The sequence below is a fragment of the Leiobunum rupestre genome, chromosome 8 (genome assembly GCF_980474605.1).
Source record: "Leiobunum rupestre chromosome 8, qqLeiRupe1.1.hap1, whole genome shotgun sequence".
In the NCBI taxonomy this organism is placed as follows: domain Eukaryota; kingdom Metazoa; phylum Arthropoda; class Arachnida; order Opiliones; family Sclerosomatidae; genus Leiobunum; species Leiobunum rupestre.
Genome location: NC_143391.1, coordinates 39,123,610 through 39,151,168, shown reverse-complemented (window position 1 = coordinate 39,151,168; position 27,559 = coordinate 39,123,610). Strand labels below are relative to the sequence as shown.

General features: G+C 36.7%; 1 protein-coding gene across 1 annotated transcript in view; it reads right to left on the bottom strand.

The window, feature by feature from the left end:
- The window catches only part of LOC149933372 (uncharacterized), a 105,555-nt gene that overhangs the window by 52,655 nt on the left and 25,341 nt on the right, over positions 1-27,559 (bottom strand). Inside the window, exon 3 of the mRNA XM_090157282.1 lies at positions 9,540-9,604. Coding sequence (XP_090013408.1) covers positions 9,540-9,604 — 65 coding nt within the window. The remainder of the gene's footprint in view (positions 1-9,539; positions 9,605-27,559) is intronic.

Below are 27,559 nucleotides of genomic sequence, written 5' to 3'. Positions count from 1 at the left end.
TTTGTGTCAACAGAGCTTTAATATCCATTTTAACCCGTAAATGAATTTTTGTCGAAGATTTGATTACTACGGGTAATCGGTGTTCAAGCCTGTAGCTTTGACCGTACTAAAACGAGTACGCGTACTCTGTACTTCCAAAGGCTGTACTCTCGGTACTCGGTGTACAGAATTTAAAGAAGTGGTAAGCCCCTCGATTTGTGTTGAACAGCAAGTTGCAAATGTCTATAGAAATTCTGTAGCTGAAATTGTCGATAACTATATTAAAATTATGCAAAAATGATATTAAGCGTGAAGTAAATGAACGATTAAGCAATGTTGTGAAAATAGAAAGCTCTAACGATACGCCTTTGCGGGATTTCAGTAATACCAAAAGATAAGACGCGATTCTACGTTCAAAGAGTAATCTTAAAGTTCCGCGAGTATTCCGGGAAGACAAGACAACCAGGAACCCTTCCGCTATCTCCGGTTCTTCCAGGGATGTCCTTTATTAGTCAGAGAGTTCTAAAGTATTATTCTCCCACAAAAGTAGTAGAGGGAGCAAGATATCCCTTCGAAATTAATTCAATTGTTAACTACACGCGGCGGGACTTTTACGCGGATGCTTTTGTACGAAACGATTGAAAGGATGGCTGCTTGAAAGATTAAAGAGTGTTCCGCTAGATGGGGCTGTTTGGAAAATCTTTCCGATTTCTATCGCCTTCAATTAATAGGCGAAACGCGGCTAACGCGGCGCCTCTCAGCGGGAGTTTCGTCGTATATTTCAAAGGAGCGCTTTTCGCAAATATCTTTCAGCTATTGAGTTTATAACGTCTAAAAGTTTCGCCAGTAGAGGGCACCTTGTTTGGAGGTTTTAAACTAATTTCGCGCTGTTGCGCGTTTGCCAACTCCCAGAGGCGTACGTATTAAGCGCCCCCCCTTTCCACGGCGACTGGCGGCGATATACGCCTCGTCCCCTTTTAGACTAAAATTCGCGAAGGGAATAGGCCTTTCTGATGAAGACGAGCCGGCTTCCGCTCGCTCCTCATTCAGCCAACAACTCTCCCGGGATAAGGAATTTGTCAGTCTTCAGCGCGCCGACTCAAATTAGGTGAAATTTCGGAGATTAGCAGACGGTATAGCGGGCCCACCCAACAACGACGCCTACAGCGCTGCAAACCCAACTCCCCCCCCACCCCAGAGGGTCTCCTCGCTAGCTAAATTTGCCAGCCTCTAGTCATCCGTTCTGGTCTCATCTCGCTCTTGGAAGCGGTCGCTACTATGGCGTGTCTCCACGAATTGAAGGCGCCGCGCGTTTAAATTGGCCTGTCAAGTTTCCACACCCCGAGTACGTAATGGCTGCCAGACGTTTAGCGTAATAAAACTAACTGATGCCCAGTGTCCTATAGCGCGAGTAGCTGACTATTAAAGATGGACAGATAAGACGATAGCGTTAAGTTCTTTAATATTAATTTATTTCATTTGATTTTGTAATAGATCTCTTAATTAAAGCCATTAAAATAAAACACGTGCCGGCACGAGGTCGTTTTCAAAAGAATGGTTTCTATGCCGTTGCAAGATATACAGGGTGTTTATCTGGTCCTTAAAAGAGGAAGTCAACCTCAGGTTAAGCTTGATGATTAAATGTTGGTAATCGGTACTAGTTCCAGCTTGTACTTAGAAGGGAAAGTCGGGCCCAGTTCACGTTGTCCCTTAAAAGGGTACGTTTGTGCAGGATTTTCGTGATCATCTCTTAATCCGGTAAAACCAAATCCACTTAAGCTGTCACAAATTTACAGTATTTTAAGTAAATAGTATAATAATTGTAAATAAAGCTATTGGGCTAAAAAACTTCAGCTACACCTACTTAACATCCTTATGAATAAAGCCCTTCAATGTATAACAAAAGTGTTAAAATCTCTATTAGTCCTAATCGGCATATTGTTTAAATTTAAACGACGATACTTTGAACTTTTTTGGGGGGAGGTAATCGTTTAAAAAAAGGGGGAGGCATAAAATGTTGACTTTAAATTTTTTCGTTAACTCATCAACAGTTAGATGGCGCAATTGGGCTAATGCCTGTCGAAATTTACATGATGGGGAAAATTTGTCCCGGCACCTCTCGCATCGTAATCACTACTGGCGCCGGCAACCGTAGTCACTCCGCCCCCCCCTCACAGCCTACACTTCCATCCCCCCCGCCTCGCTTATCGGGCCCTAGAAGAAACCCTCATTTTTGGCTCCTTCGAAAAATTCTTCCTTCATCCACCCACTAACATTGCATAATAGGCTTTTTTTCGGTGGAGGGGGGATAGATTTTTGGCAGTTTCCTGGAAGCCGTGCCGACGACCGTATAGGAGGGGGGGGGGATGCAAAAAAAATCTTTTTTCTCATACATTTCTCTCTCTCTCACCCCATTTTTGGGCCTTAAAAAAGTTTTCCCCCTTCTAAGTTACCGTTCGATATCTCACTTTGACGGAAGTGGGGGGCGCGAGATTTCTGCTGCCTCCGAAGATGGAAGAGAATGGAGGTTGGATAAAAAAATCCTTCTAGAAAGTTTTCAAAGTCAAATTCGGTTGGGACAAGATTTCGTTTATCCCCCCTTCCTTTCCCCATTCGCTAGTTTGGCGCCAGCTTGACGCTTCTCTGGCTCCCCCTAGCGCCCAAGATGGGAAACTTCGGTAATATTAACGTTAGCTTTATTATATAAGGACCTTTCTTTATAAATCTTTCGGGACTTTTTCTAATGGAGGACCCCATCTTTCTGGTAGGTCTATTTCTACAACTTACTTACGTATATTTTTTGGGTATAGCTAAGGTAACCTTCATGAAGAGTGTATATATAGTAATATTATAAATGGAATAGTAACGAAATTAATAAGGTATCGTTTTCCCACTGAATACAAGGGTTTGTGTAAAACATTCACCAGCAATTAGACCTAATGGATGGAGCTCCTATGTATGCGAACTGTTTCTTATTGGGGTAAAAAGGTTTTAAAACGGCCTGGACCAATATGGCGATTGCCTTTCTCTACATAGAGGTCGTCATGTGAAATCAAGGAAATATTTATCTACTGAGTAATCGGTTGTAAAAACGTTTAAAGTTCGATAAAACATTAATAATAATAATAATAATAATCAACTAGGCTAATACCCAAGGCACCAGTCATCGGGCGACTTTTTAATGCCTTTAAACAGATGGGCTATAGGTTACAATGCGTAGGAGGGTGGTGGCAAGCCCTTCATTCCACGTGAGCTACACTAAATATTACCGTTAACCTCTACAAGTTTTTATGGAAAGGAGAAGCCGAGGAGCTCGGGGGAAAACCCCTTTAACCAGTGGGGATAGAACTCGCAAACTCAACGCAGAAGGTGTGGCTCCGAGTTTTCAACCAGTGCCACAAGCTGGGCTCGAACCCGGTTCTTCTTGCTGCGAGGAGGAAGTGTTAGTATATTTCTAAAATCACTGTTTCAATTTGAATGGCGATTTCAGTTGGGTCTAGTTATTTGCTTACGTAAATGGCTTACGATCTCAGTAACCTAAATGCGTTCTTGGTATAAATCTGTACAGGAAACTTTAACCCATTCTGTCCCGTTCATTTTGGGAACAAATCAAGCAAAGCGAAATATTTATTATAGTCGACGTCCAGTTCAGAAAAATAAACTCTGATAGTGAAGACTCCTAGTTCGGTATTAGACGGGACATTTTGGCGGGAGATGGAGGGGTTCCCACTATTAGTCCCCCCCGCACTCCCTTCCGTTAGTTTCAAAAAGTTAGTGGAGGGATACGGGAGAGAACCATCAGTCAATTTTTTTAGCCCTAGCTATAGCAACATCCCACGAAGCGCGGGTCGACTTTTGAGAGATTTATATTCGAGAAACCTCCTCGTTCCCTTCCCCCAGCAGGCGCGCTATCAGTCGACCGATACGCCTTAAACAATTTTTCGTTTCATATACTTCTTAGATACTGTCGAGGAGCCGGAACTCGGGAGAATAACCCCGCCCAGAATGTCCCCCGCGTGACTCTAGGACGCTCAAGAGCTCGAGAGATAAAAGGTGACACGCCTATGCAGTGTCGCTGTCTCGGCCACCTGACGCGGGTAGAAAGGTCGAGAGGCCTCTTCTGGCGTGGCTCCGTCGAGTCCCTTATCCGAAAGCCATCCTCCACCATCCGCATCCCTCAGTACGACTTTTTTCCCCTTCCATCGCGCCAAACGGACGCGCGTCCCAACTAGTAACAACTCCATCTCTGGATGCGTCTTTCCCGACTATTTTTTCGAAAGACATTATTTAGAAACTTTTCCATCGACTGGGGCTGGCGAGCCCGGGATTTCCTCCGATGGGTGGTACATTAAAGACGCCAGTTTATATCCAGCGGGGTGGTTGGCCGAACCTGTACGGCGACCGAGATGAGTTATAAGATGGGCGACACACCAGCGTAGATCATCCAACTTCCCTTCGCGAAATGGAAATGAGTCGCTGAAACGAGCTACCATCGTTTGGCGTAGTCAGAGATGGATGAAGCCGAGGATCGCCCCGAAGATTTCCGAGCGAGTTTCGCCGAGCGAAACGAAAATTCCAGCCTCCGAAAACCCGCCCCCGCATGCGCCGCGTATCAATTTGGAACAAGTTTTCCCTTCACCGCGATTTTTCACGTTATTTTCTACACGGTTTTCTAAACGTTACTCTCGCTCGCTCTCTTTCGGTTGGTCGTTTACATTAAGATATAGTTATACGGGAATTCGGACGGTCGTCGCTTTGAACCCCGCTCGCGCAGAGTCATTTTACGCTACGCCGCGATGAGCGATGGTTTCTCTAACGCGTATACACTTTCTCTTTAAACGAGATCTTTCGGTGGCACCTTTCAACGGGCCGTAACTGAGGGAACATTAAGAACAGTTAAATATACGACCGAGAATAGATTTGCGGTAAGCGGCGAGACAAATGAAGTTTTACTCTGTCAGAAATGAACGATAATGCCGCCCGTTTCCAGTTATAATTCACCGGGCCCCGGCCAACGTTTAAGTCCGACCCACCAACTCGAATCGTTATTAATTATTTGTAAAAGCAGCGGCCTCGCTGTCTCGCTCAGTCTCCGCTAATAAATTTACTGACTAATGATGAAGTTATTTTCCCTTTGAGTTGTACGTAATAAGTCGTCGAAAGACAAACGTTCGAATTAGTTTCCCGGGTAATTGATTACCGTCTTTGCCGACAAATCGTGCCATTTCATCTAAATTAGTAGCTCCGAAAATTACGGCCCGAATTTTCCATCTATTAGGCTACGCTTTTTCCTTCGCTCCTGGTAGTCGGCTTTGCTCCGTCACTCTCGTGTAAGGCTAGTCGAACACTTCTACAGGCAGTTGACCTATTTTTAACCTATTTTTTATTTGGTGATAACGAGTTTGAGTTTTGAAGGTAATTCTAAATTGAGAGTTTATTAGATCTATAGAAAATGACATAAATTTCTATAGAATCTATTAAAACATTTGCGTGATTTTTCATTAGTAATAAAAAACAGCATTTTCTTGGTTTTTCTATAGAAATATTTTATTTTATGTGATGTATGAAATTTTAGACTTGCTATAGACTTCTATAATATTTTATAGAAAGTCTATAGAATGTTTTTGTAAATAGGTTAGGTAGTAGTTGCATTGCCGAATCCTCGATAGAGATCTTTCAGTATTTAAGGTTTTTGAAAAATTTACGAACTGGTCTATATTCATTTATGAAGAAAAATATAACGTTTACAGATTAATGGTCATTGTTTTAAATTGAAGAACGTACATTGAAAAAGTTGGACCGAAAGCGCTCAATTTTTCTGTGTAAATTAAGACGGTGATTTATTTCTAACGAGTTTGAGTAAACAGTCCATTCGTTATGAGATCTTTGCTATAAGACAATAAATAAGCTGCTTTGACATGTCGCATACAAACGGAGGTAATTTATCTAAATATTGGTTTATTTGCCGCATTTTCTAGCGTTTTTCTTAAGAATAAACCGACTTTATGTCTTAAATTCCATGTTTAATTCAACATTTTAAAACGTAATATTTATAAATGGTATAAATCTGAGAATTTCACATTTAAAAACGATCTCGTATTTTTTAAACTCTCAAAAACGTGAACATTTTTAAAATTTCCGGATTTTTCAACAAATAATTTTTAAAATCCTCTCTAAGCTGCTAAAAATAACAGATATTGCGTTATGAAAAAGGTGAAATCTTGAAAAACCGTTATTTAGTGAAAACCCTCCTAAGCTGACCGGAGATACGCCACTACCAACTTTCCACATTCAGTCCCTCCAAAAGCGTCGCCCTAAAATGGCCGTAAACAGTTCGGGGTGAGGAGGACTAATCTACAATCGGGATTAAAGGTCACGTTTCTCAAAGGAAAATCAACTATCTAACCACTCGTTGGAAATCAATAAGGTATTTCATTTCGAAACTTTCACCATAATATTCAAGACCCCAACATGGCGTAAGCCTCAAATTGAGAGATTGAGATCGGTAAAAAATAAAAAAATTGGTATATACATTTTTAACTTCTTTTTTTACAGTTTTCTTTAGACGCTCACTGGAAAAATACACAAAGTTTTCACCTTTTTTTTTACTTTTCCGAAATCGGAAAAAAAAAATATATTTCGCTACTTAGAATCCTTTTTTTTTTATTTTAACTTTTTGGAATCTTCCGGGTCTGCTTCGGCGCGGCACTTATCTTTAAAAAAACATCCTTTCGCTGGGGGAGTTTTGAAACCTTTCAGAATCACGGGGCTCTCCGCGAGCTGCCCGTCCGCCTTCCGACGAATACCCAGAGCGCGAGCCCGGCCCGCCGAAAAAGGAAAAAGGAGTGAAAAAAATCTGCATTTTAAACGAGTCTTTTCACCCCCCCCCCCCATTTTTGCGACCCCCCCCCCCTCCGTTTTCGACGTTTTTTTTCTCCTGGTGGAATTCTTCCGTCGCTGGAATTGGAAGAGAGTGCTATAAAAGTTCTAAGCCTTTTTTTTTACTCGCTGGCGCCCGCCTGATTGTATTGTATAGGAGCGTCGCACGTGACTATCCACTTATTTCTGTATCTGAAATACGCTTATATATATACAGCCAAGTCTTACCTAAATATAAAAGTTTTTGAGCGCTATATTCGCGTTTTGGGGGGAAATTCTACGTAAAGATGGCGCCTCTGTTTCAGTTCGTCGAGGTGTTCTCTCGATGTCTTCCCGTCCGTCGTTATTAACCTGATAGTTTTAGGGAAACTACGGCTGGTATTTCGTTTGCTCGTTTCAAAAGTATCGGGTGAGGGGAATTGGTGGGAGAAGCGTTGTCTAACTTGTAAGGCGCCGATATGCAAATGAGGGGAAAGCAGCTTTGCCCCCTTTTTGGATCATATATAAAATTGTATACCGTAATTGTGGATTTCCCTTTTTTCACTACAGTTCGCCTAAAGTTAGAGTGTGGGCGAAATATCAGATAATATCAACGTTATAGGCTCAGTTTAAAAACGAAGTAACTTAAAATATTCCAAGTTTTGGATTAATTGTCACAAATCAGGAATAACTAACAAATTTATAATATAAACTATTTAAATCTTTGAAAGTAGTAATACTCAATTTTGAATCGTTTAATAAAACCGAAATTTATTTTAGTAGAAAAAGGTCAAGCTACTATATTTTCACTTTGACATTTTCATTAATATTGTCTATGATAATAATGTACTTTTTGGACTAATAGTGTCGTAACTTCAAGTCACCAAAAAAATTATATTTTTTTACGAAACTAATAATGTCGTAACTTCAAGTTACTTTAAAATCAAATTACTTTTTCAAACTAATAATGTCGTTACTTCAAGTTAGCAAAAAAATTAATCCCCTTTATCAAACTAATAATAAAAAATTATCTTCACACCGCAGAATCTATTGTGATTATGATAAAATAGAGTTATTTATGATAACGATCACCGAATTTTCCGTTAGAAAAATCTTGGAAATATAGTGAGAGATACGATGTTTTTAAACTGAAGTAAGGATGCGGTAAAAACTCTTTCTCCCAAATGCTGTTTGACGGAGTGGTTTTCAGGGAAAAAGTATTTTTGGGCGAAATTTCAACGTGACTTTAGACTAGGGGTTTTTCTGAGGTTGTTAAGCGGGATTGAGGGGGGGGGGGTATAGCGGTACCCTCAGGAATTGCCCTCTTTGGCGCGTAACGAAGGCGCGGTTGACTGGGAAGGCTCGAGGTCACAGAGGGTCCTTGATTGGGGGAACCCTTCCCGAAATATATGACCCATATACACCCCGGTCTCTATCCGTTCTTTTCCGAGGCGAATGCAAAATTGCATTACCACCGAGCTATGCTGGCAAATTTCTAAGCCTTCGGTGGTTTGCTATCTTATAAGAAGTTCTTTTGGTCGGGGAATATTTTACGGACGAATTTGGCTGATTTTTTGGGTTCGGTTTAAATTGAGGGGAAAAGGCCCCGACTGAATTGGAACCACTTCATTAGAAAAACGGGCCAAAATACTATATACCACGGTGGAGAGGGTTTAGATTGTTTCGCAACTCTACTGTCAAAATCTTACAAATTGATGACCTCGTGGAGAGGGAAGACTACGAGCCTGATTCGGAATTTTTTCCCTTATTTCGTACCCTGATTTTTTCAATCGAGGCGCTGGTTGTGAATTTGGAGTGAACTGAAAGTTTTCAGTTTTCATTTTTTTGGAAAAAGTACGATATTTATTGGTCTAGGTACACTTGGTGTTTTTTCTAGACGCCATAACTAACGCTACGGTTTTCCAAGAAGGTTGAAACTTCAGCAATACACCAATTGATATTCGTTTCTATACCGTATATCGTTTGGTGAATAACGTCAATAAAACATTTATGTGTAAATAGGCACTTCAAAACCATTTTGTTTTACTACAAATATGTTTTTTTTTTATAAATTTATATATAAACACTTCGTTGTTTGTCTAATATCAAAGTGTAGCGCCTTTTTGTATTAGCTGCTAAACATATTTTACCAAGTTTAAAATTAAAATTCGATTGAACTTTTCTATATAATATCGTAACGTCATAGGTATACGTCATAACTAAGCCCAGCCTTCTACGGCACAGATGACGAAACAAAACACCATACAATCCTGCGATGCTAATAACCACGTGACCACCATGGGCGTCTTAATGTCATGGCTGACATAACCTCGTTACTAAACGATTTCAAACTTAAAATAAAACTTACTTAGGCAAATAAAGTTACAAATTATTGAATTAAAATTTACTATCATACGCACTCGCTTCGTTTCTGACTATACAGTGATTTCAGTATCACGTGACACGACGTCACCTATGCTTTTTCCCATAGAGAAAAAATCCCGCACAAAATGGCTATAGTTACCTAAATGTATTTTGGCTAGCAATGAAACTAACCTGGCAGCACTTTCACACAAAGAGAGTAGGGAGTGACGCATTTCCTGTTCGTAAACTTCTTATTATCAATATATGACAGACTCTCATCGGGAATTATTTTACTTATAGTGTTACGGGTACTTAAATATGTAAAAAAATAATCTTACCATATGGCACAATAGTATCCTCCAAAATGGGGTGTTTCAGCTCCATTTGTGTCCACTCTGACTTCCTGTAAAGAAAGAAATGTGTTGTCCTATTTATATAATTGACATCAGTAGCATCTAAAATTACATTATTTTGAACATGCCTATATTGGAATATGATTTAATGTATCACTCGGTTATCGGTTTTTCATAGATATTATTTACCAAAAGTTCTATAGAAATTTTACAAAATAATATATATAGTTTCCATAGACATTAAGTAATTTTTCTACAGTCATTGAAAATTCTACAGAAAAGTCTCGGTCTTCTCCGTGAAAGTATCGTATTGAGCACTTATAGAAACTTTAGACACTCTAAAAGATTTCTTAAGATTGCATAGAAAGTCCATAGACAATTTTTGTAAAGGGTTAAGCTAAAAACATTGTAAAGGTGAAATTGGTTGGAATAATTTTTGCCAACCTAATTTTATTTATAATTTTATAATTTATAAAGTTACGAAGCTACATTTAAAAGGGTGAATATTACTTATGCGCCTAATAAATTTCATTTATATCAAAGATATTGTTGAGAGATTTACATTTTATTATTAAAAATAATTCATATCGAAATTTACTCTATTAAAATGTATCTAGTCCATCAATGAGTTCTGGAGTTATTTAGATGCTCTCTTAATTATTGATTAATTGATTGAATTATCATCTACAGTTTCAGTTTACTTGTAATTTTAGTAATATTAGTACATCGAGTTTTAGAGGGCCAAGTCAAAGGCGACTTATAGCCCTCGTTAAATTACATTTTAATCTCAAAAATTAATTATTATATAAAACACCAAAGAAAACAAACAGGACAATAAAAATGTAATAACATGGAACAATTAAAACGAAGAAAAAAATAACTTAAGAATAATCAACATTAAAATTAAAAGATTTCGTTTAAACAATTTGTCGGCGATAATGCATGATGCAGTGTTTTAGGTATTTCTTTAATTTTGTTATTTATTTATTTATTAATTAATTAATTAAAAAAGAAATAGCTCCCTTTCAGTTGATTTAGATCTGAAGGTATTAGGCTATATTTATTCAAATAAATTTTAAACAAATTGTCCACGGTTAAATCAACCGAAATTACGCAATTATCTGCAGATAATGGTCAAATTTGTAGTGAATGAATATATAATTCCGACATCTAGATAAAAACCGAAAGAAATAAAATTGATCGAAGCAGCCGCCTTATTCGCCGTTTATTTGTAAATGCGGGCAAATTACAAAGCGAAGCTAACTCGGAAGAAATGAAGCGAAAATTAACGTAAATTCGTAGCAAATGGGTGGACGCTTATCCGGATAAGTTGATAAAAGACTAGGATTTAATTAAGGCAGTCTGGCAACGTTTCTTCTCAACGCCGCGTAATTCCCGCGCATAAATAAATCCGACAGAACTAGGAACAAATTACTAATTTGACAAAAGGGGCAAATTAATAGAACTTAGGTAGAGAGAGAGATATTCGAATAACAAAAGCTATAATTACGCGTGTTTAATTTGTCGTCCGGTCACACGCGTTTAAACAGGCCAGCACCACGCGTCCCGTCGCCAGGGAAGAATGGACAGATAAATCGAAAAGATAACGACGAAAGATGGCGCTGGCGCGTCGGGGAGGAGCGACCGTTCCCCGTGAGCGGGACACCCATTAGGATATTAGGCGACGTTACGCCATTTATAAACATTTACCAGTTCGATGGTTGACAAGTCGGGCCGCGTCTCAGTTTGTCTTTGGAAAGGAATCGGACTCTCCGGTGCCTGGATGTTCCCCGGTCTAGCCCGCTTACCGGCTACACCGCCAGGGGTCGCTTTCTCTTTCTCGGTCTTATTAATATTCATGGCGCGAAGGCTTTGTCTCCCCGTCTTAATCGGCTTAGCGGAGCGGAAAGGACGCCCCGGTCCTGGTTGGGCGCTGGCCCCAGGGCGCACTCTACGCCTGGTGCCCGTGGCGGAGGAATAATAGGCCGTCGCCGTAATAACAGTTTGTGGCCTCCGACGCTTTAAATCCTTTCGCAGCGATCGCGACCTTTCAACCCTTTGCTTCGTCAATCGTGTCGCGGAGGGGATTTCGGGGACGCCGCCAACCTCGACCCGTGACACTCGAGCCCGCGCCAAGACACCCCTCCATTTGGGGCCTCATTTAGAACCGCGTTCGAATTCTATATACGGCCGCACATTGCGACGGCGAATTTAACTCTCGGCCCTAATTTTACATTCTTTATCCTTTACCGAAATTGGTTATAGACTTTTCTATAGAATCTTATTGGAAACTATACAATCTTATTGGAGTATATAGAATCTTATTGGAGTATATAGAATCTTATTGGAGTATATAGAATCTTATTGGAGTATATAGAATCTTATTGGAGTATATAGAATCTTATTGGAGTATATAGAATCTTATTGGAGTATATAGAATCTTATTGGAGTATATAGAATCTTATTGGAGTATATAGAATCTTATTGGAGTATATAGAATCTTATTGGAGTATATAGAATCTTATTGGAGTATATAGAATCTTATTGGAGTATATAGAATCTTATTGGAGTATATAGAATCTTATTGGAGTATATAGAATCTTATTGGAGTATATAGAATCTTATTGGAGTATATAGAATCTTATTGGAGTATATAGAATCTTATTGGAGTATATAGAATCTTATTGGAAACTATACAATCTTATTGTAGTATATAGAATCTTATTGGAAACTATACAATCTTATTGGAAACTATACAATCTTATTGGAGTATATAGAATCTTATTGGAAACTATACAATCTTATTGGAGACTATAGAATCTTATTGGAGTCTGTAGAATCTTATTGGAGTCTATAGAATCTTATCGGAGTCTATAGAATCTTATTGGAGTCTATAGAAAGAATAAAAGTATTTATATTCTATAGAGTTATCAATAAAAATTGTCTATAATATTTTCTATAGAATCTTATAGAAGTCTATAGAAAGATTAAGGTTTGTTAAAGTCTATTGAGTGCTCATCAAAAATGGTCTATAGGATTTTCTATAAAATCTTACAGAAGTCTACAGACCTTAAACGGTATTTTACAAAAATTGTCTACCGATTGTCAAAGATTTTCTATAATTTCTGAAGCAAACCTTTCCAAATCTCGATCTTGAAACCTTCCATTTCAAAACGTTTTACAGCAAAAAATAATAAAAAATATATAAAACTAGCCAATGTCGATCTCTTTGCTTTTTCAGTGGCTTAAGAAAAATAATCTAAATTTCTATAAAATATGTAGAAATTCCTAAAATAAAACGACACAATCTCTATAGAAGCTATAGAAATTTGTCTTTTTGTCGATATAGACATTTAAGAAATTATAAATAAATAGGTATAGAAATGGAGCACTCTAGAAATATATAGAACACCTTAGTCTTTGTACAGACTTCTATAAGATTTTTAGAAAGTCTATAGAAAACCGTAGACAACCTTAGACATTCTAATATCGGCTATAATTTTGTTTATAGAAATTCTACAGTCTGCCATAATATTTTTTAGAATTTCTATTGTCTGCCATTAGATTTTATAAAACGTGTATAGAAAACCATATTCTTTCTATAGTGTGCTATTCGACTTTAGAGACAGCTTCTTCGTTGAGTTTGCAAATATCTCCAAACTGTTTTAAGGGGCTTTCCCCTGAGCTCTTCGGTTTCTTCTTCCCATAAAAACTTGTAGAGGTTAACGGTAATAGCTAGTGTAGGGATCTGTTGGCTCGCGTGGCATGAAGGGCTTGTCACCACCCTCCTACGCATTGTAACCCGGCCCCCTGAATTAATGGCTTTAAAAGTCGCTCGATGACTTAGGCATTATCATAGTTGGTTATTATTACTATTATTATAATACCTTATTCTTTCTTTAGTATTATAATACTTCATAGAAAGTTATAACGTTTTCTATAGACTTTGTATAAAATCGTAAAGTAGACTAGAAAGTATAAGGTTTTCTATAGATTTTCTATGAAATATTTTTAATAAAAAGTCTATAGAAAACCTTATACTTTCTAGTCTGCTTTAAGATTTTATACAAAGTCTATAGAAAACGTTAAACATTATTTAATCTTCTATAAGACATTATATAAAGTCTATAGAAATATTTGGTAAGGGCTGACTTACTGTTACATCTCGCTAATATACATTTCCACCTCCAACGCCTTCATTATAGACAGCTTCCAGCCCAAATTAAATCACACTTCTTTCCGAACAATAGCGGTGAATTTGCAGGTAGTTTCCCCCTCCTGGCGTACCCCCCGGTGGAAAAAAAGACAAAGAGCTCCAGCCCTCCAGCTAAATTAAGAGAAATTTTTTTCCATTAAAAAAATAAAGGGAAGACTTGGGAGGAATTTCTACCTAAAAAAGGGTTCTTCTTTTTTGTAAGCCGCTAATCTTGTAGAGGGAGGCGAGGGTTCGGGAATTTGGAAGAGCGGGTTGAACTTGAAAGGGAGAAAGAGCTCCCATTTTGCGGCGTTACGTGCTCCGCCAGTCAGTCAGTTATTTAAAGGAGAAGCTATCGCCATCCGCGACCCGCCAGCCATAGACTGGCATAAATTTGGCCTAACGAGAAATACGATGTCGGCTGTACCAGATTAACCTCGACATGCCCAGAATTACGGCTTCTATAAAGCACTCTTCTCCCTGCGCTCTTTGTTACGCTACCATCACGTGTATACGTGGTATCTACCGTCTTTGATTTTAATTTTTTTTTTCAAAAGGTTCTTCCTATTTTTTTTCTTAAGGGTGAGTTCTACTTACGCGGGATTATGTGAACTTCCATTCTGTAGGCTCTCGGTAAAATAAAATACTTTTGCGTCAGATTTTTGTTTGTTATTTTAAAGCGTTTAAAGGCCTAGGTTTGCTTCTGCCTGTCCGCCTTAAATTAACTTGCCTGGAAGGCAAATATCCTGGTGGTAGGCCAACCGCAGAACACGTTGGCCTACACTCTTAAGAAAGGGTGTATTTTCAAACCTTTAAGAGTTTTTTCTTGTCCCATATTTAGCACCTTAACAGGTTTATAAAGGATGTTATTCTACACCTTAAAAAGCAGTTTTCCTGCTAGGGTGTTTATTTACACTGTTTGGGGTGCTTATGTCCTCCGTTTTGGTTCCTTTGTTAACAGTTTGTGGTATAAAACTATTCCCTTCAGAGTTATTATCTACTCCCTCTAGGGTACAAGACCACTCCTTTAAGGGTACCAAACGACTCACTTCAGGGTGTTACACTACCCCCTTCAGGGTTCTGCAATACTCCCTTAAGGGTTCTATAATACTCCCTTTAAAGTTTTTAACTACTCCCTTTAAGGTTCTAAACTACTGCCGTAAGGGTGCTACAATACTCCCTTTAAAGTGTTAAAATACTCCTTTTAGGGAGCTACACCCTTACGAGGTGTTAAATCACTCAATTTAAGGGGTAATATAACACCCTTTATACACCTTTTCAAGTTTTTAATTTGGGACAATAAAAATCCCTTTAGAGCGTTTAAGTTAACATTAAAGAGTGTTTTTTTACAGATATTACACCCTTAATATACCATTAAAACACCCTTTTTTTAAGAGTGTACCACCAGGATATTTGCCTTCTAGGTAAGTAAATTTAAAGGGGGACAAGCAGAAGAAAACCTAGGCCTTTAAGACAATATTAGGGGATTCTACTAACGTTACAAAAAATTTAAAAAAATTGGTATAGAAATTACATAAAACTCTAGTCAGAATTATGTATTATTTCTATAGAATGTTCGGTGATTTTACTACCCTTAAAAAATTTGCAAAATATTGCTATAGAAGTAATATATAACTATAGAATTCTTATCAGAATACTAATATCTATACACTATTTTGAGATTTAACTATCCTCACAAAGGTTTTCTATAGAAATAATAAAGAAATATAATCTGAATTTTATATAACTACTACTACTCTTACAAAAGTTTTATATAGAAATAATTTAAAATCCTAAAAATAATTATACATAATTTCAATATAATTTTTTGTAATTTTTCTAATGCCATTTAAAAAATTTAGACATTTCTAGGCCTTTTATTTCGAAATAGGATGTAGAAACCCTTAGACATAGTTTTATAGACTTTTATAAGGATTTTGTAGAAATACTATAAAAACCTTTTTGTGAAGGAAAAATTAAACAGTTCAACACAACGTTTATTAAATTATTGTCCGAGGTTCTGGTACGCGTTTGTTCTTTAAACTATCTAACGAAATATCAAAACTATATTTCATATTCATAATTCTAGTTATTCGATAATATTTATTCCGAAACAAAGTACTACTCAATTCTCCTCTTAACTTAATTGACTGTAAAAAAATCCAAAACAGGATTTACATTTCTACTTCTATTTGAAGACTTTCTAAAATTTACCTTTTATTAGGCAAAAATTAAAATATCCATATCTAAAATCAAATGTGTATTATGCTAAAATACGTTTGATGATCCTAGTCTTTGTTTCAGGAAAAAATTATGTGAAAACTAGGCCTATCTTAAAAAGGGACGTAGCTATATACGGAATAACAGTTAATATAATCTCATAAATAATTCCTTTTGAAGAAATGAAAAAGTAATAATCCATAATAACTGTCACAGAGACAGGAAAAGCTTTTTGTATCTTAATTTTTTTTGTCGTTTCCCTTCGAACTTATAATTTTTTTCCGCCTCACTCTGTTCTCCGTCGACTCGAAGATTAAAGCTAAAACTATCAAAGAGAGCCAAGAGAAAATGATGGAGCCCCCCTATTCCCCAGGGGCGTCGACCCTTTTTACAACAAAAAAAAATATTAAATTCTTACTCTGTCCATTTTTTTTTGTTTTGTTAATATTCAGTATATAGATAAAATAAAACAAAGCGATATATACGAATGTATTTTCTTTCTATTATACAGTTTTTTTAATACATATATAAAATAATATAATACTCGTCGGGGGTTCCAAAAATGTTTTTATTCCTATATCAAAAACTCGACAGAAGACGACGATATTAGCATAAAATATTTCTCGACTTATTCGAACGTGGATTTAGCTCAAAGCTTCGTATTCCGTGTCAAATGTTTTATCAGTATGTCCCGGAGTTTTTGACGAGACTCGGGGAAAGTATCATTGAAATTCCCAAGTGTCCTTAAAAAAATGTTATATAGATATATTTTTGGATAGCGGGAACCCTGGTCGAGATCGACTAAATGTCAAAACAAGACGTTTTCGGAATTCGTATTTAAAGTAAGTTGGTAGTTTCGTTGACTCGATGTAGGGTGTAAACGGTACCCTTTCCTAGTGTCTCGGGCGTAAGAAGCAGGTAACGTCGTGATATATTAAGGGATAGATTAGGAGAGGCCCCGTTCGGAGCTAGCGCCGTATCCTGACACTCAAACCGGAATGATGATAAATGACATTTTGATGAATTGAAACCGATGGGCTAGATCTCCCCCGTCCATTTTTTAAAGAAAAACTTTATATATATATATGGAAGCCAACACTGAAACATTTTTCCAAAGCATTCCTCGCGGAGGAGTGCGTATAAGGTTGTGGAAGAGGGAGCAAATTTAGGTTACTTTGAAGAGTGTGTCCATCGCGCGCTAGTGCGGGATGCTGCGAGAGCTGCTGGGGTTTACTTTAAAAGGCTGTTTGAGTTGGAATACGTTCTTTTATCCACGCGGATGGAGTTGAGAGGCGGAGGGGGGAGGAGGGGTACCATTAGAAGGACCCTTAGCCCTCCCGATCTCCTCAGGGAAAGAGATATTTTAGCCCATCCGACGTTTTAGAAGAGACGTTTTAAGGTTATCTCTTTCGCAGCCCCCCCTCTTCTGTCGGTTCTTTAGAAAAACGCTCCTATCTCTCTCGCTCTCGGCTGCCCCTGCGCGAAAAGGTCGATGCATTCCCGCTCGACTGTCTACCAACCATAGCGAGGACTTCCTCCTAGCTCTCTGGGCAAAATGACTCGGAGTGCTCCTAGCGCCGCGTGCCTAACATTATACAGCGGCGTTGCACTTCGCTGTATCTTTTTGATTCGACCGACGCCCTAAAAGCTTCCAATGCTAAATAGTAAATACACTGATGGCGATTGCGAAAGCAGCTCCTGCTTTTTTTGGTGAAGAAATCTATTCTTTGGAATGCGTTCGCTTTGTGTTTTAGAGAAAATAGAAACTATTTCATTGTATAGGTGAATTTTTGTAAAATTAAATGGTGCAATTTCGAGAGTTACGGTTTTTAAAAATAAATAAAATATATATGAGATAAGCTTTCAGGCATCGATGGACATTATCGAAATGAAAGAAATTGAATTGTCGGGCCACTTAGCTTATTCAGTGGTCAATTTCAAATTTCTATTGAAATGAAATAACCTTATTAGGTCATCGATGATAATTATCATTTAAATTAACTAAGCTTATTAGACAATCGGGGAAAACTTGTATTTTGCACGAAAAATGGCTTATTCAGTCATTGATGGAAATTTGTATTTTGCACGAAAAATCGCTTATTCAGTCATTGATGGAAATTTGTATTTTGCACGAAAAATGGCTTATTCGGTCATCGATGGAAATTGGTATTTTGCACGAAAAATGGCTTATTCAGTCATTGATGGAAATTTGTATTTTGCACGAAAAATGGCTTATTGTTGAAGATAAAAAGCGTTATCGGCTTTTCTCGTTTAGTTTTTTTAATATGTTAAAAAATGTTTATTGTAAATAAGATATATTTTTAATCACTAATCTTATCTTACTATTTTTTAACCTTAAGTGTATATATATTCGCTTACAGCGTTTATTATTGCCGTCACTCCTAATATGTCGTTCATCTTGTAAAGTACTCATTCTTAATAAACGTTTGTTTTTTTTAAATCACTACGTTATGATTTTCTTACTAGTTTCATTAGTTGGTTAGTGTAGGGTAGCTTTGCTGATTAACATTGGATTTAAAACTCCAATACTTATTCAGTCATCGATGGAAATTTGTATTTACTTAAAACAATCTTATGCATTCGTCGTTGGGTATTTGGCACGAAATAAGTTTATTAGATCATCGATGGACCTTTGTATTTCATTTAAAGATATTTTCGATCATCGATGATCATTTATATTGGTTTTAAAGAGGCTTAATTTCTGAAATCGATAGGCGTTGTGTTTGTGTTAAACACGAAAAGACTTATTAATAACAACTTATTTATCTGAAATAAAGAGTACAATTTCTGCTGCATGATGGTTTCCAGTTATTTTATCATGTAAATATTTCTTCAATATCAACATCAAATGCAGTGACAACACAGCCAAATGAACTTAACGAAACGTTTGTGGAAGTTTATAACGATAACATAGGATCGATTACCAAATATTTCTATGGTGATTCTATAGAGCAACAATCGAACTCCGTAGAAAAATTATTGAAAATTCTATTGAAGCTATAGAAATTATTGTTATTTTTCTAGGGCTGTGCTAGTAGTGGTTTTAGGCAATTGAGTTGGGTATCGAGTACCAATTTTTTTAATCGAGTATTCGAGTCGAGTAATATTGAAGTCGAGTCGAGTAATATTGAAGTCGAGTCGAGTAATTGAGAACTTGATTAAGGGGCAAATTTTCTCTTATTCGAGTCAAGTAATTAAGAAAAAACCTCGAGTTTGTTTTATTCGAGTAATTAGGAAAATAAATTGCAAATGAGTTTAAACTATCAATGCTGAAAAATATTCCTTTAATTTAAATGAACCACTGTTTCCACAACTATATTTTTCTCTAGCCATTGAAAAACGTATAAAGCTTTAGGTTTTTTAAAGCACTTTTAGAAAACTTCATATTTTCTTTAGACGTTTATGAGATTTATTAGAAAGGGCTATAAGTCACTGATGACTTGGCCCTTTACAACATTGTATCACAAAAAATCATGGTAATAAACTGATTTGATTTGATTTTAAAGTGTATAGACATGTTTTGTAAAGAATGCTTAACTTTTCTATTAGTTCATTAAAAGATTGCGTGTATATAGACGCTCATATAACCTTTTTTTACATTTATCCGTACATCAAATACAATCATTGAACAATTACAGCCTTTTCAAAGTGATTACGGCGATCACGGAAAGATTAAGGCCATTATGAGGTGATTACAAGGTGATCAGGGAATTATTACGGTGAATACCTAGTGATTACCAGGTGATCACGGAACGATTAGCAGGTGATCACCGTAATTATTTCAGCCGTACACATTATTTCAAGTGGCCAGCGCTTCGATATAACCCGATAATTTAAGCACAAAATACAAAATATCGCATAACACATATTTTTTGTAACGATCTAAATTATTCAACTTTGTATTGGCATAAATTACACGTTCCACTAAATTGGCTTTCATTTTAACTAGTTTTTAAAAAGGATCATTTTGTTCAATAACTGTTATTAGAGAAGTTTTTTTATGGCAACTAAAAACTGAAGTTGAGCCCCAAAAAAAGGTCGTATAATTTTTTCCCTAAATAGTAAAACGCGACTTAGCGTTTTAGGTAATTGCTTCATACATAACTAGCTAGTTGGGACCATGCATGGGCGTCTTATTATTGAAAGCGGTGGTGAATAAATTTTTTAGCTCACGCGCCCTGCTACCATGGTCGTTTGCGCGTATCCGTAAAGGCCCCCTGATGCCCTGCCGTTTTTGGGGGGTATATCTCGAATGAGATCGAAAATCAATAGAATCTGCCAATCAAGCTGATGGATCCACTCGTGGCAGTATGTATAGAATATACATTTATTATTAGGAACCTCGGAGGCGGTAAAGCGTGTTCCTCCGAACGCATTTTGTCCATTTATTGGTTATCGTAAAAATGGGTGCTCTATTGCGTATATTAGACACATCCCAATACACATACGTCTGTGGCACTCCGAGAAATCACTGTTGACTGCTAGCAATAACAAAGGCAGGGGTTTTTTAGAACTAAGATAAATATATTGTACGAATAACAAAAACTTTTAAAGTTCGGAAAATATATGGAGTGTTTGAGTTTAAAAATATTTTAAATAACATTTAAATTAAATATTTAAAATAACAAAGTGGAAAGCATGACATCCCTGTTTTCAAATAACACGTTAACAAAAGGTTAAAACTATTCGCTCGCTTTGGGACGAAAAGAGTATACCTTTTACCCCAAACAACCAACTTCTTCCATACAATAACAGCCAAACTGTATTTTGAAGCTGCTCGCTATTTCCTAAAAATTACTCCAAAACTAGCGAATAGTTTTCGTCTAATGACTAACGTTTGGACGGAAAACTCTTCATATTTCTATGAAAAATTAACACGTAAACATTTTATTTTCAAGCTTAAGTGTGAAGTCCGTTCGTTGAGAGATCTTTGTTGTATGTTTGGAAGTTATAAGAAATACAGACTGAAACCCCGACTGTTTTGAGACAAGGTTTTTTGAAATAACTTAATCAAAATTGGGTTTATAATTTGCTTCTTCAAAATATCTTCGATTCGTGTGTGAATTTTTACGCACCAATTTAATGTACCACAAAGGTAGTAAAATGGTTAACTACTTCCAGCGGCGCTATACCAAAATTTATTCGCCAATCAATTAGCTATAGTGCAATTTCACCAACGCCTACAAATCGACCAAAATAAGAACTATAGTCATTTTATTGATATCTGGTCAGAGCGCAATGCATAATACTCGAGAGTAGGGGTGTCGCGGGAAATCGTAATTTTAGGAGATATAGGGGGGACATAAAAGAGGATTACCTATTTAAGGGGTGAAGTACTTCCTCCTGGAGGACTCCTAGGGAATTACTACTTATGGGTTATAAGAGAACGGGAGCGCTAAAGGAGATGTTATTTTTATCGCGGGTGGCCAGTGACGGCTGACTGTCCCTTTGGCCACGTCCTCGGTTCCGTGGCGTTGATACCCCCTCTCTCTCTCTGATCAAGTAATGAAGTTTATTTTCTCCGAGCGGACCTCCGGTTTTTTGTCTCTCAATTGACGGACGGTGGCGCCTTATGAAAGGGAGTGAGTTTCCCTAATCCAATAGCTTCTAACCGGGTTGAGACATCTGCGGTAACTACTCCATTATAGCGATTTTCTGCGCTCGAGTAATGGTGTTTAGAAAGACAGGATTTGGTCCGCGCGCTCTTTTCAATCACTGAACATCTGAGTCTGCAACCGGGCACTATTCCCATCTGCGCCTTTAACTCCTTGGGTCCCTAATTGGACGTGGTGCGGAGAGATAATGTATTGAGTAGACCAGTTCGATTGAATAGTCTGCGTCCTCAATTGACGATCACTTATCATTTTTCCGTTGCTAGGATGATTTTAGAATAACCTATGGGCAGTTGGCGATATTTTTAGTGGACAGTAACTAGGATTTATTTGAATTTTGTATACAGCTATTGGGGTCAGTGAGAATGCGATGAATAGATAAAAATTGATTTTTGTACGAAGGCATTTATTTTGTTGAAGTTAAAAATACTACACTTTGGTGTTAATATAACAATAAAGTCATCATAAAATATTTTAGATGTGCCTATTTTATTTTATTTACGTTTCTCCAAGGGTGTCCAAATAATCGCGATTAAATGATAGTCTAAAGGTGAATAATTATTTAATTCTATAACGATTTAATCATGATTCAATAACGATTTAATCATGATTCAATAACGATTTAATCATGATTCAATAACGATTTAATCATGATTCAATAACGATTTAATCATGATTCAATAACGATTTAATCAGAATTCAATAACGGTTTAATCATGATTCAATAACGATTTAATCATGATTCAATAACGATTTAATCAGAATTCAATAACGATTTAATCATGATTCAATAACCATTTAATCATGATTCAATAACCATTTAATCAGAATTCAATAACGATTTAATCATGATTCAATAACGATTTAATCAGAATTCAATAACGGTTTAATCATGATTCAATAACGATTTAATCATGATTCAATAACGATTTAATCAGAATTCAATAACGATTTAATCATGATTCAATAACCATTTAATCAGAATTCAATAACGATTTAATCATGATTCAATAACGATTTAATCATGATTAAATAACGATTTAATCAGAATCCAATAACGATTTAATCATGATTCAATAACGATTTAATCAGAATTCAATAACGATTTAATCAGGATTCAATAACGATTTAATCATGATTCAATAACGATTTAATCAGAATTCAATAACGATTTAATCATAATTCAATAACGATTTAATCAGGATTCAGTAACGATTTAATCAGGATTCAATAACGATTTAATCAGGATTCAGTAACGATTTAATCAGGATTCAATAACGATTTATTCAGGATTCAATAATGATTTAATCATGATTCAATAACGATTTAATCAGAATTCAATAACGATTTAATCATTCTTTCAAAGTAGGTCCAAATAAACCAAATAGGTTTTTTTTAAATTGAAAATAATAATTATTTTTTAAAACCGGTTTACGATAAAAATATTTTTTTATTTTATGTTATGATACCTCGTTTCGGAGGGCTTTAAATAGCACAATATTTTTTACTATGTATGACTAAACGAGACTGCAATGTACTCAAAATAGGTGATTGCAGTTGTGATTTTAGAAACATTATCCAGCAATACTACAATTACCCTACTTTCCCCCGAGCATCACCCTGGAAGGACCCTAGAATAACCCTATAATTACTCTAAACCTACCCTAGAATCACCCTACAATTACTCTAAAACTACCCTAGAATCACCCTACAATTACTCTAGAACTACTCTAGAATCCTCCTACATTTACTCTAAAACTACCCTAGAATCACCCTACAAGTACTCGAAAACTAATGTAGAATCACCCTACAATTACTCTTAAATTTACCGTAGAATCACCCTACGATTACTCTAAAACTACCGTAGAATCACCCTTCAATTACTCTAAAACTACCCTAGAATCACCCTACAATTACTCTAGAACTACTCTAGAATCCTCCTACATTTACTCTAAAACTACCCTAGAATCACCCTACAAGTACTCTAAAACTACCGTAGAATCACCCTACAATTACTCGAAAACTAATGTAGAATCACCCTACAATTACTCTTAAATTTACCGTAGAATCACCCTACGATTACTCTAAAACTACCGTAGAATCACCCTTCAATTATTCTAAAACTACCGTAGAATCACCCTACAATTACTCGAAAACTAATGTAGAATCACCCTTCAATTACTCTTAAATTTACCGTAGAATCACCCTACAATTACTCTAAAACTACCGTAGAATCACCCTACAATTACTCTAAAGCTACCGTAGAATCACCCTACAATTACTCTAAAACTACCCTAGAATCACCCGACAATTACTCTAAAACTGCCCTAGAATCACCCTACAATTACTCTAAAACTACCCTAGAATCCCCTACAATTACTCTAAAACTACCGTAGAATCACCCTACAATTACTCTAAAACTACCGTAGAATCACCCTACAATTACTCTAAAACTACCGTAGAATCACGCTACAATTACTCTAAAACTACCGTAGAATCACCCTACAATTACTCTAAAACTACCCTAGAATCACATTACAATTACTCTAAAACTACCGTAGAATCACCCTACAATTACTCTAAAACTACCGTAGAATCACGCTACAATTACTCTAAAACTACCGTAGAATCACCCTACAATTAGTCTAAAATCACCCTAGGATCACTCTACAATAACCCTAGAATCACACTACAATCGCCCTACAATAACCCTAAAACCACACTACAATCGCCCTACAATTAGCCTAGAATCACCCTTAAATACCGTACACTCACCCTACAACAATCCTAAATGTTTTCGTTACTTAAGGGTTGTTGATTGAATATCTGATTTCTCGTATATATCTTAGGTAAATAGATACCAAAATCAATCGATATTATAATTATTATACTTTGGTTTAGCTAAAAAACAGTTTGGATAAAAATATGTTCTTTATGGTTACGAGATTATGCAAAATGTTGTTTTTGTCGTGACGAAATACAAATTAAATATACAGTCTAGTAGGAAACTACCTTGTTGATTTAATTTTCTGTAGACGATCATAAAAATATCCTAAAATTTCGGTTTATTTTCAGACTTCTAATTATACAGATATAGTTAAATATGAACTTAATTTAACTTAACCCCGTCTAAGAACCGTGAAAGAGACGTACATTTTTACATCAATAGATAAATTTTTTAATTATCTTATTTCTTAAAACTCGCGTCCAAAAAATATTTCAGCTATCTGGCAATCAATTTGACAATTTCGAAAACTGCTTGAAAATCTTTAAATCTGGGCTGAAAACCTCAAAATCAGAATGAAAAAAAAACGTATAAATTAAGGCGGAAAACATACTTTACAAAATATCAAAATCAGTTTCAGATTTCCCAAATCGCATTGAGATTAAAAATCTCGTAAACAAAACTAGTCCGAAATCTAATTTCTGCCACCAGGTTAAAATATATGGAAGCAAATGGCGCTAGTTAAGTTAGCGCTAGTTAAAACAATATTAATAATAATCAGCTAGGCTATTACCTTAGGCAGATTTAGAATAAACTTATTTGAAGCCGCCACGACGTTAAACAAAACTGGCGCTAGTTACCTTAACAGATTTAGAATAAACTTGTTTGAAGCCGCCACGACGTTAAACAAAACTGGCGCTAGTTACCTTAACAGATTTAGAATAAACTTATTTCAAGCCGCCACGACGTTAAACAAAACTGGCGCTAGTTACCTTAACAGATTTAGAATAAGCTTATTTCAAGCCGCCACGACGTCAAACAAAACTGGCGCTAGTTACCTTAGCAGATTTAAAATAAACTTATTTCAAGCCGCCACGACGTTAAACAAAACTGCCGCTAGTTATCTTAAAAGATTTAAAATAAACTTATTTCAAGCCGCCACGACGTTAAACAAAACTGGCGCTAGTTACCTTAACAGATTTAAAATAAACTTATTTCAAGCCGCCACGACGTTAAACAAAACTGGCGCTAGTTACCTTAACAGATTTAAAATAAACTTATTTCAAGCCGCCACGACGTTAAACAAAACTGGCGCTAGTTACCTTAACATATTTAAAATAAACTTATTTCAAGCCGCCACGACGTTAAACAAAACTGGCGCTAGTTACGTTAACAGATTTAGAATATACTGGTTTCAAGGCTATTTTAAATCCGTTGCAACTGGAGCCCGCACCTACGTAAAACCGAAACGCAGTTCTTCTCAGGGGCTTCCGCGCCGTGCGGGAAAGACGAACGCTCTTCCAAAGGATAGTAATAGTGAGTCCACGGTTTAGCGCCTCGCGGGGAAAACTCTCTCGCAGGCGGCGGTGGCAGTGCGGGGAAGTCCGACGTTTAAAAATATATGGAGCGGCTAGGCCAACAGCGAGCTTTTATGGCGATGGCGGCAACTAATTTAAGCAAATGGAAAGCATCCACGCGAGAGAAAACCACGCGCCGGGGAGCCGTTTTTAAGAGAGAGACGGATGGATGGAGGATGATGGGCCCGGACACACTGAAAGGGGTAAAATGGCTTTTATTAGTTTAAGACAACTCCGCGAAAAGTTTGCCCTGTTCGGGCGTGTTTACGAGCAGCTAATGAAGTCATCGCTAGCGGATGGGGGTCTTTCACTCTTCTTTTGACCAGGAAGCGTTCCGTCGTATATTCCCCTTTTTAACGACAACGGATGAAATGAGCTGGAGACGACGAAACCGGTCGGCTCGCATTTTTACGACGACTCCGGTTTGCGCGACTTTAATGGAAGAGAATTAGTTTAAAATATGTCCACGATATACCGTCGCTCTTTTTGATCGACTTTATCCTAAGCTCGATAATTTATCAGCTAGAGCCATAGGGGCCTCCAGGATTTGCAGAAATATCAATTAGGGGAATGGGGTATGTTTTGCTTTAATCGAAAACTTTGGATGCGCAGAGTTTGTAAACCAGGTGGATGGATATCATTTGCTAGATTATACCACCCCCACTTCCCCCTTAGCAGATCGTTTTCGCAAATTAAAATGGCTTTTGTTATGGGGTGTTGTTGGATGGGATGGGTAAACATGCGCTTACAACCATTTATTCTGTATTTGTTTTGTTATTACACATTTTGTTAAAACGTTATGATGGAATAATACTCACAAGTATTCAATTTGGGGTAGTTCTCGTTTTTAAAATATTTCCAAATATTGTAACTTGCGTCTCTATATCGTTTTATAAGTATGGAATATTGATATTTAAGTCCGTAACGTTTTCCCGTATAAGTTCACATTTTGTATAAGTTCGCGATATTGTTTAAGGCATTAAAAGTCGCTAGATGACTTGGTCCTAATGTGGTGCCTTGGGTTTTAGCTATAGCTGAAATATATTAGTTCGCATTATTGTTCTATAAGTTCACATTATTGTTCCATAAGTTCGAATTATTGTTCCATCAATTCGCATTATTGTTCCATAAATTCGCATTATTGTTCCATAAATTCGAATTATTGTTCCATCAATTCGCATTATTGTTCCATAAATTCGCATTATTGTTCCATAAATTCGCATTATTGTTCCATAATTTCGCAATATTGTTCTATAGGTTCGCGATATTGTTCCATAAGATAAATAATCAGTTAGGCTAATACCCAAGGTATCACCTAAGGCCCAAGTCATCTACTGACTTTTAATGCCATTAATTCAGGTGACCGGGTTATACTGCGAAGGAGATACCATGTACCATAATAAATAATGAAAACCGAAATAAAGAAATTTCTTAAATTTAAAGAAAAAATTGAGTTTACAGGCGATCCCTAAAATATTTGAACTTCAAAAATAACGAATCTTTTCAATATAGAAACGCCATAGAAACACGTATTTGGATTTAAGAACGACTCAAAATCTCACTTTCTACGAAAACCATCGTTTGAGCGAGAGCCCGAAACGTGCGTAAGTGAGATTGTGTCGAATTTAGTTAGCCATATACTAATGGATTCCTTA